Below are 10,633 nucleotides of genomic sequence, written 5' to 3'. Positions count from 1 at the left end.
TCCCTTCACAGAACAACTCAAACTGGCTCTAACAAGAATAGAAAGAGGAGTGGGAGGCCCCGGTGTACAACTGAGCAAGAGGACAACTACATTAGAGTGTCTAGTTTGAGAAACAGATGCCTCACAAGTCCTCAACTGGCAGCTTCATTAAATAGTACCCGCAAAACACCAGTCTCAACATCAACAGTGAAGAGGCGACTCTGGGATATACTGGCCTCCTAGGCAGAGTTCCTCTGTCCAGTGTTTGTTATTTTGCCCATCTTAATCTTTTATTTTTATTGGCCAGTCTGAGATATGGCTTTTTCTTTGCAACTCTGCCTAGAAGGCCAGCATCCTGGAGTTGCCTCTTCACTGTTGACGTTGAGACTGGTGTTTTGCGGGTATTATTTAAAAACAAGGACATTTCTAAATGACCCCAAACTTTTGAACGGTAGTGTACATTCAGCCTCTTTCGAATCGAAGGACATTTATGAAACACAGAGAGACAGACGAAAGATAAATGAGTTAGTATGTGGGTTTTTTCCATTTTTCTTCATCAATTTTTTGGGGGGAGGCCTGTCTTCCCTTGGCATCCATGAAAACACGCTACTGTGTCTGTATAGACTTTACATTCAATAGATACAGTGTGTGATTGTGTGAGGGACAGATAGAAAGACATTGGGCGAAGTGCTACCTTCCCATGAGAAAAATGATCACATGTGCTCATGTTGGAGAGGTGGGGAGTGAGGGGTTGCATGGGGGGACTGTCTGTGCACCCAATGGATGTGTCTCACAGTCCCCAGCCGACCCCCCCCAATCTCCCTCACCTCCCCCTGGGTCCCGCCTGTCCTACTCCACACCTGCAACCCAGAATGGGAATAATTTAGCCAGGCCTTGCTCTTCCCCAGAGTGGGAATAACCTGGAAATATCCTATCTGAGGCCTCACGCTTCCAAATAGCCTCACTTTGGCAGACACCTGAGAAAACTATGGGTAACACAGATTAAGAGAAAATAAAGACTTCAGTTATCTGGAGCAGAATAAACCTGGAGCAAAATAAAGCAGGATAAATATCCCTATGTCACAAGTGGTAAAAAGGTATCTATGATTGCTGTCATGTCCCCTGGTCCCCTTAGTGTTGGTCATGCACTATGAACTTCTCTGACAGATGGCTCATACTTCCTTCCTCTCCCCCATTTTCTCTCATTAACTATCTGATAGTTGCTCAGCACTTCTCATCTGACCTAACGTTGATCCCTAAGGACCCTCCCTACTCACCTTGTGTAGGTATGTTTGTATGTTTGCTTGAGAGGGCAGCGGCTTCAGCTGCAGAAAGCAGAGCACAATCCCCACTCTCTAACACACAAACACACACACACATACACCCCCTAGGCACACGACCTCTTCCTGAATCCCCAGCAGTCCCGTTTACAATTACAGTGGGGAGAGGGGGCTGTGTCCATCTGTCAGACTGGGAGTCCTATGAGAGATCCCAATACCCCAATGAGGCAGGAGGAGAGCGCACGTTTGTGCTTGTGTGTGTGTGCGTGTGTGTGTGTGTGCATGTGTGTGTGCATGTGTGTGCGTGTGTGTGTGTTGGTGGAGGGTTGGGGATTGGGGATTGGGGGTCGTGATTGGTCTGGAAAGGCTGCATGTGTAATTATAATTAGGCCTAAGTTTTAAATGCTTTTATTCACAATATCACATATCAGAAATTATGCTATTACAATTATGCTATGTGTAAAATTGATTTTCTTTCACATTTTATTTGACAGTAACATATCACAATCACCACTTCACATAATACATGTGGCCCTCACTGTCCCATTCCCTAAATTCTCTTCAAACACTTTTAATGTTCTGAATAGGGACGACAATAGGCTCATCATATTGTTAATTATAGAGCATTCAGAAAGACAAACAAACCTCCAGAGAATGAAAGTTACTCTGAGTTTCATGGTCCCTGATCAGCTTGGAAGTTCCACTACGCAACACTTGAACCTCTCTCCATCCCAAGCCCTGAACGTTCTGGTGATCTGGACCATGTGTCTTTATACCAACCATTCTATTGATGAGGCTGTTCCACGGGGCCACAAAAATAGATACCCCCCCAGCTACACCCCAAACCCCCTTAACCCTTCCCTTAACCCTCCCTTGGCCCCCTGCGGTGCGCGCTCATTGGCCGACCGCCTTCAGGCGTCCCTTTTCCACGGGCCCATTGTCTGGCCCAGTAAGCTGCTTTGTTTCTGCGTGGGCAGCTGGACCATCCCGCTCAGCCATTAGCCACGACACGCTAAAGAGAGCGGGATAATATAATTACAAAACAAAAGTCAGGTGGCTAGTAGTTCTGCCAGGGGGAGCCCATTTGGGGGGCTATGTGTGGAGGGGTTGGCGGGTGGCCAGCTATAATTAGATTATGAAGTTTTGAGAGCGACAAAAGAAACAATTGAATATTTTTCTCTCTCTTGCCCCAGTGTGGTTTAATTTGATTCCATCTTGGGTTCAAAAACAGAGGACATTTACTCTTCTAATTTTCAGAGTCACCTGCCCAGAAAATATATGGTCTGACAAAACTGACCTGGAGAAATTCCTCACAGAGCATATCTTTCTTGTCAAATTGATGTGAGACTGAGACTGTTTGTGGAGGTCCAAATCAGATGAATTCCTGAAAGGCGGTGTTTTTAGCATGAAGTCACTGGCCTTGTGTTCTCGCTTGGCATGGACGCTAACATACCGGGGGACTATGGGATCAGAAGCAGATCCATCTCCTCTAATACTTTCTTTAAACAGGGGTGCAAGCGTGTGCCCCTGTTCTGTCGGCAGACCCAGAGTTTATCCCGTTAGTCACCCTGGATGAGTGAAAGGGTAAACTCGATCTCCCCATCCCAGCTGGAAGCAGCCTTACACACATGCAGATCCACACACCCAGCTGGGGTGGGACAGCTGATAGGAAAAGGTTTAGCTAGTGGGTACTGTTTGGAGTAGGTCAAGCAGAATAGGATCTGCTAAATCTGTTTTTGTTTCTATTCGTTTACATTTGTTTGTTGGTGAGGGGTGCAGGAGACCGCATTTGGTTTTTGTTTGGGTAAGACAGTAAGCGATTGTGTCATATACATACGTGCTTTAGTGGTGGGGTGTCACCATTGTGCCGGCTCTAGGGGCGTGTAAATGCCCATTTTCAGCCCCGTTGGGCATAGTTTGAGCATGCCCTCAGAAGTGCATAGGATTCTCATATCCTACACATGTTTTCATTGCTTGACTAACTGCTTGGTGTTGGACTATTCTTGATCATCTTGGACAAGTTCTGGCAAATATGGTTGTGAAACATTACAACCTGAACTTCTTTTTGAGCTCACCTGATTTATTAGAATCTTCATTCTTTGAGAATAAAATAACAAATAATCATGAGCAAAAATGTCAAGAGTCCCAAAATTGAATGGTATGTCACCTTTGCTTTATTACTACAAAATGTATGCACTCACTACTGTAAGCCTCTCTTGATAAGAGCGTCTGCTAAATTACTCAATTGTAAAATTACAACATCTATGTTTTGCACCTACATTTATAGTGAGACAATACATTCATACTATATTAACTTAAATTAGGATGAATTGTCCCATTGACAAAAATTTGACTCTTTTACAAATACAAGTTCTGATTGAAATGCTCCTGCGTATCAGGACTAAAATTGAACATGGTTTAGTTCGATGTGGGATGTGATGACAGACTGTTGGTAGCTTGTTGAATGCTGAGTGGCCACTGTGTGCTTCAGTTCTAGGGCGTGGCAGGGAAGGCGGAGCCGATGTACTTCTTCCCATTCCCATAGGAGGATTTATCCCAGGTGTAGGTCTGGATCACCAGTGGCTTCCCTCCCAGGCTCAGTTTACACCTGCACACAGAAAACCAGATGAAAACATAACATAAAATGGCAACAAGCACACACTCACATAATGAGTGTGACACGTGACACACGTTCCAAAATGGATGAAAGTGCAGAACAGCAATGGCGATGTATTGTGTGTGCATCATCTTTGGTAGATCATGAAAAAGGAATGAACCAATGAACACACACACGAATGGAGTACTCACTGTTTCCCTGGACGGGTGATGTAGCAGAGACTGTACACGGCCAAGTCAAACTCAGGACTGCAGCCAATGATGGAAGAACCAACCTGCTTGAAGTAGCCATCCCACATAAACTGCATCCCCAGAACATCAGGGTAGGAAGTCCACTGAGAGAGAGAGAGAGAGAGAGAGGTCTCAGTCAAATCTCAATTTTTGGAGACTTTGTGTTATGATTATGTTATGATTGCAGAGTTGTGTTGTGAATGTGATGGTTTGTTTGGTGCTTACAGGTCCATCGAAGCTGTGGCTGTAGTAGTCAATTAGACCCTGTTTCTCCAGACGGTAGAACTGGAGCCAGTTGTGGAAGCCAGATATCTTCCCACCTTTTATCTCACCTAGAATAATACACATTCACTTTATAAACACACACACATATGCTTGCACACTAACAAAACTAGATATGCACCACACTTTTACACACACACACAGACACAGACACACACACACACACACACACATATCATACCTGCAAAAATGTGCTCAAAGCCGCTGGAGTCCATCTTGCCAGCGTAGCGGGAGTAGAGGCCGAACCACATCATCTTCAGGTCATGGAGGAACTCCTCCTCAGAGCTGTAGCGTCCTGGGGAAGAGAGAACAGCAAACTGACACATTACACATGGAGATAGATCCAAACAACATTCCTTACTCCAGGAGTAGCACCTGATTCACTTTTTTTGTTCAAGCTGGGCTGAATCCAGTTGGGTACACCTTCTTTGCATGGAGATAGATGTTTGGACATCATCAGAGATAGTGAGCAATATTGAGATACAAATTTGAAGGGGTGGTATCATAGATATACTGTAACTTGAACTGTAGGTGCAAGCAGGAAGGTACTGTATGTGATGGCATATTAATGATAGATGGGCTCTTAGAGACTTGATGATGATATAAAGACTGGTTTATGTTATCTCAGTAGGCCACAGAGTGGATGTCTACACTACCATACCCTTGGTGAAGAGGAAGGCGTAGAGCTCTCTGCCCAGCTCGGTGTTGGACATGGCCTCCTTGAGGAAGGTATCCTGCTCAGCCAGCTGCTGGGGGGTGAAGTCCTCTGTGGTGCCTGTGTTTCTCTCGTAGTTGTCCAGCAGGGCCACGAAGGCAGCATACGATGGCTTGGAAAACAGAGACGCCTCGTCCAGGAACTTGAACAACCTAATGGAAGAAAACACCCTCACACCATCACACCTCCTCCTCCATGCTTCATGGTGGGAACCACACATGCAGAGATAATCCGTTCACCTACTCTGTGTCTCACAAAGACACGGCGGTTGGAACAAAAAATGTCAAATTTGGACTCATCAGACCAAAGGACAGATTTCCACTGCTCTAGTGTCCATTTTTCATGTTTCTTGCCCAAGCAAGTCTCTTCTTAGTAGTAGTTTCTTTGCAGCAATTTGACCATAGTCTCCTCTGAACAGTTGATGTTTAGATGTGTCTGTTACTTGAACTCTGTGAAGCATTTATTTGGGCTGCAATCTGAGGTGCAGTTAACTCTAATGAACGTATCCTCTGCAGCAGAGGTAACTCTGGGTCTTCCTTTCCTGTGGCGGTCATCATGAGAGCCAATTTCATCATAGCGATTGATGGTTTTTGCGACTGCACTTCAAGAAACTTTCAAAGACTGACCTTCATGTCTTAAATTAATGATAGACTTTCATTTCTCTTTGCTTATTTGAGCTGTTCTTGCCCTAATATGACTTGGTCTTTGACCAAATAGGGCTATCTTCTGTATACCCCCCTACCTTGTCACAACACAACTGATAGGCTCAAACGCATTAAGAAGGAAAGAAATTCCACAAATTAACTTTTAACAAGGCACACCTGTTATTTGAAATGCATTCCAGGTGACTGCCTCATGAAGCTGGTTGAGAGAATGCCAAGAGTGTGCAATGCAGTCATCAAGGCAAAGGGTGGCTACTTTGAAGAATCTCAAATATAAAATATATTTGTGTAACACTCTTTTGGTTACTACATGATTCCATATGTGTTATTTAATAATTTTGATGTCTTCACTGTTATTCTACAATGTAATAAATTAGTAAAAATAAAGAAAAACCCTTGAATGAGTAGGTGTGTCAAAACTTTGGACTGGTACTGTATATCCATACTGTAGGTCAGAGAGAGAGAAAGAGATAGAGCAGGGGGCAGAGAGTATGGGGAGGTTGGACAGTGACAGGGAAAGAGGGATGAAGATATAAGGAGGGATAAAGAGAGAGAAAAATAATATAAGAGAGAGACAGAAGAAGAGAGGAATAATAGAACAAAGAGGTGGTTTGAAATGGAGAAGTAGAGAATGAAAGAGAAAAGAGAAACAAAATATAACAGTTTTTTCAGGCAAGTATCTCACGGGCGTGGGGACAGGTCGTTCTGGGAGCTGGTCTCAGAGTTGGGCACTCTGGCCTGGGAGTCAATGATCAGCTCTGACGCAGAGGGCTTGTTGGAGTCCAGAGCATACAGAGCCTCAGACATAGACTTGATCTCAGCATCAGTGATGTCACTGCCTCCATCTCCACCACCAGAGCCTAACAGACACGTGAAAGGAACACTTTATTTTAGGGACTGCCACCATTGAACCTATAGAACCTATAATAGCCTACCACCCATAGAACAAACAGTATCAGAGACATGTTTACAGTAACAGAGACAGTTTACATTAACAATCATTGTACTGCTGTAACATAGAGAAGTAGTGACATGGCTTTAAGTACCCGCAAAACACCCGTCTCAGCATCAAAAGTGAAGAGGCGACTCGGGATATACTGGCCTTCTAGGCAGAGTTCCTCTGTCCAGTGTCTGTGTTATTTTGCCCATCTTAATCTTTTATTTTTATTGGCCAGTCTGAGATATGGCTTGTTCTTTGCAACTCTGCCTACAAGGCCAGCATCCTGGAGTCGTCTCTTCACTGTTGACGTTGAGACTGGTGTTTTGCGGGTACAATTTAATGAAGCTGCCAGTTGAGGACTTGTGAGGCATCTGTTTCTCAAACTAGACACTCTAATGTACTTGTCCTCTTGCTCAGTTGTGCACCGTGGCCTCCCACTTCTCTTTCTATTCTGGTTAGAGAGTTTGTGCTGTTGCAAAAGGGTTTTCTAATGATCAATTAGCTTTTAAAATGATAAACTTGGATTAGCTAACACAACATGCCATTGGAACACAATAGTAATTTACAACATGAACAATGTCTATACTGATTCTGATCAATTTGATGTTATTTAATGGTCAAATGGTCTTTTAAAAACAAGGACATTTCCAAGTGAACCCAATCTTTTGAACGGTAGTGTGCGTCAGGACAAATACCAAGGGTATAATACTTTTGGTGTAACAGTTTGAGTGACAGTTAACTCACTTCCACAGAGGGAGGTGTAGTCGCTGCAGCAGTTGTTGTGGTCTCCACACTTGGTGTTGCAGTGGCACTTGTTCTGAGAGTTGTATTTCTCCCCACAGCGGCCCTGGCAGGACAATCCTGGAGCGGGTGCTAAGTGGAGAAGTCATTATTATTATGTTTTAGCTTCAATTGACATTTTAACATTAATGTGTAAGCTAGGACTTCGAACTGCAGAGTACTGTGTTTCACATAAGGAGCCTAAGGATTGTTGTGCTATGCATAAGGATTGTTGTACTATGCATTAGGATTGTTGTGCTATGCATAAGGATTGTTGTGCTATGCATAAGGATTGTTGTGCTATGCATTAGGATTGTTGTGCTATGCATAAGGATTGTTGTGCTATGCTTAAGGATCGTTGTGCTATGCATTAGGATTGTTGTGCTATGCATAAGGATTGTTGTGCTATGCATTAGGATTGTTGTGCTATGCATAAGGATTGTTGTGCTATGCTTAAGGATCGTTGTGCTATGCATAAGGATTGTTGTGCTATGCATAAGGATTGTTGTGCTATGCATTAGGATTGTTGTGCTATGCATAAGGATTGTTGTGCTATGCATTAGGATTGTTGTGCTATGCATAAGGATTGTTGTGCTATGCTTAAGGATCGTTGTGCTATGCATAAGGATTGTTGTGCTATGCATTAGGATTGTTGTGCTATGCATAAGGATTGTTGTGCTATGCATTAGGATTGTTGTGCTATGCATAAGGATTGTTGTGCTATGCATAAGGATTGTTGTGCTATGCATAAGGATTGTTGTGCTATGCATAAGGATTGTTGTGCTATGCATAAGGATTGTTGTGCTATGCATAAGGATTGTTGTGCTATGCTTGATGAGCAACACCTTACATTGCACACCAATGACCTCTACTGGCCAAGCACACCAATGCATTCTCAAGCTGTAAAAAGACTAAGGGCACCCTGATTCAAACACTGGTGGTGAGCCATCAGAAAGGCCAATGACTGACTATTGTCTAATATTGAGCTACATGTAGTATGTTGATTTTTACTTAGTTCACAAAGGTTGTGTAGTGAAGACTCTTTCACATATGATACAGGAGTATCTGAATGGTGCACTGTGATTGACCTCGACCACTATGTGAATTTCACCAGGTGTTGTGGTTAATTTTCCGAGATGGAAAGAAGGGCAGCTCAAACAGATAACAGATGAATAACTAACTGTGCCTAGGTTTAGTCGACCGTGGGATATGTTTCAGGGACATGGTTTGCATGCCTCCAGATCAGAATGACACAGGCATCTCTCACTATTACAGAGGGCTTCGAAGTCACTGCAGCAGTTGTCATACTGGGAGCACTTGGAGTTGCAGTGGCACTTGTTCTGAGAGTTGTACTTCTCGTCACAGCGGCCCTGGCAGGATGTGGATCCAGCTGGAGAAAAGGAACAAAAGTGAAAAGTTCACACCCTGCTTCTGTTGACATGTAAAGACTAAGCTGTGCTTCGTTTGGGCTATTTTGGTCAAGTTCATACACATTTTAACTAGGCTTTGAGCCAATTAACAAATCAATAATTTCCTAATGGATGATAAACTATTCTAACTATCTGACTTACAAGGTGGAGCGCTTAGAATGCGGTTGGACACTAATTCTATGACACATAACTTTCAGCACAGCTTTGAAGGAGTTAACTCATAAAAAATAAAAAATAAACTGACAGAGAGTGTTGCTACTGTAACTGTCATTTACAGAGGCTTTCATAGTCAGACCAACAGTCTCCATGGCACTCACAGGCTGTGTTAGGGTCTGCCCTACTCTCAATGATAATATTATATTCTAACAGGTATATTACATTTAATTTCAAGTGATACAAATGAAGTTAAAAATAATAATTATCTAGTAGATTATCCTTTGCCCCATAACACCCTGAGGAGGGCTCATACTTACTGCTGTACCCCTGAAAGAACAGGGTCACAAGCAAAATGACAAGCAGAATGATCTTCATTATGGCCCAGCAAAGATCCAATAACTAGGTGCACTGTCCCAAAGATGTATTTCCTTATATAGCAAGTTAGCCGAGCCAAACAGAAGTTCTAGCATCCATGAAAGCTCCTCCCTGTAGTCAGTCTTCCAATCATGTTAAGTACAGTAATCTGGGGTTAGCATTGGCCGCTACTACATATTGAGGATAGCATTTGTACTAGTTAGACTCAGTTTGAACATACTGTTCACAAATGTGTTTCCAATGTGTCCTCATTTGTAACCCATTTGTTACGAAAGCTTTTTGTAAAACATATGACTATGACCTATTCAGTGGTTGATGTGGAAGGACGCTAGTGATGCATCCATACAAAAGGTTTGACATGGTGCAAATATGCTGAGGTGACATGGGAATGGGAGAACGGAGTTGTTTATAACGTTCCTAAAAATATATAGAGTGGACTTGTATTAACTTGTAGGAGGGACGAAGTTAATGAATACTACAGGCACAGAGAAATTTCACACACTCACACCTGTTGAACACGTCTGGTTTTTAAAATAGCATCTTATCAGATTCTGTTGTGTTATAGAAACACCTGCCATATTTTTTGTCTGCGTTCATGCATATTGCATTTTAATAAACTTCATAAATGAATTACTGTATCATGATATAAAAGTCTGAACCATTTCAAATGTGGTACTATGTCCATTATGCATAATAATGCATAGACACTGACATATTGTGTGGATCTCTCACTTTCTACATATTTCTGCAAACAATGTTCTACTCCCTTTCCTGGACCTTTCCACTCCAAGTCTGAAATGAGCCAGTTATATTCGGTCGTCAGCCATCTGGTGTAGTTCACTTCCCATGGTTTCTGCAGTACAGCCTGTAGCACATCCAGAACACCTGCTGCCATTGTGCAATGTCGTAGTGGAAAACTGTTTCTGCATTCAGCTCCATAGGCACGTGCCTTACAACAGGGGTGAATGTAAGTGGGACACAGCCATATCTTGCCCTTGGAAATACTATGCAATGTAATGGTTGATGTTGTGATGTTGGGGCCTGTCACTGTGTAGAATGAGCCCCACTGTATGTAAACAACTTGCATCTCATAGCAGTATAGGCCAATGTGTTAAACAGTATCTCTCAAAATAAAAAACCTATAGTACAAGTAAAAAAATATATAATAAAGAAAATAATAGACCAGA

General features: G+C 42.8%; 1 protein-coding gene across 1 annotated transcript; it reads right to left on the bottom strand.

The window, feature by feature from the left end:
- Nucleotides 1-3,410: 3,410 nt before the first annotated feature.
- LOC109891131 (poly(U)-specific endoribonuclease) lies at nt 3,411-9,513 on the bottom strand. Its single transcript, XM_031825203.1, has 9 exons — nt 9,389-9,513; nt 8,753-8,875; nt 7,450-7,578; nt 6,451-6,625; nt 5,050-5,255; nt 4,570-4,683; nt 4,332-4,438; nt 4,068-4,210; nt 3,411-3,867 (listed from the first exon to the last, which is right to left on the bottom strand). Exons 1-9 carry the CDS (start codon nt 9,444-9,446, stop codon nt 3,753-3,755), a joined length of 1,170 nt encoding a protein of 389 aa, XP_031681063.1. The 5' UTR covers nt 9,447-9,513; the 3' UTR covers nt 3,411-3,752.
- Between the last annotated feature and the right edge of the window lie 1,120 nt (nt 9,514-10,633).

This window comes from Oncorhynchus kisutch, linkage group LG5 (assembly GCF_002021735.2).
Source record: "Oncorhynchus kisutch isolate 150728-3 linkage group LG5, Okis_V2, whole genome shotgun sequence".
Taxonomy (NCBI): Eukaryota; Metazoa; Chordata; class Actinopteri; order Salmoniformes; family Salmonidae; genus Oncorhynchus; species Oncorhynchus kisutch.
This window is presented reverse-complemented; position numbering and strand designations above follow the sequence as displayed.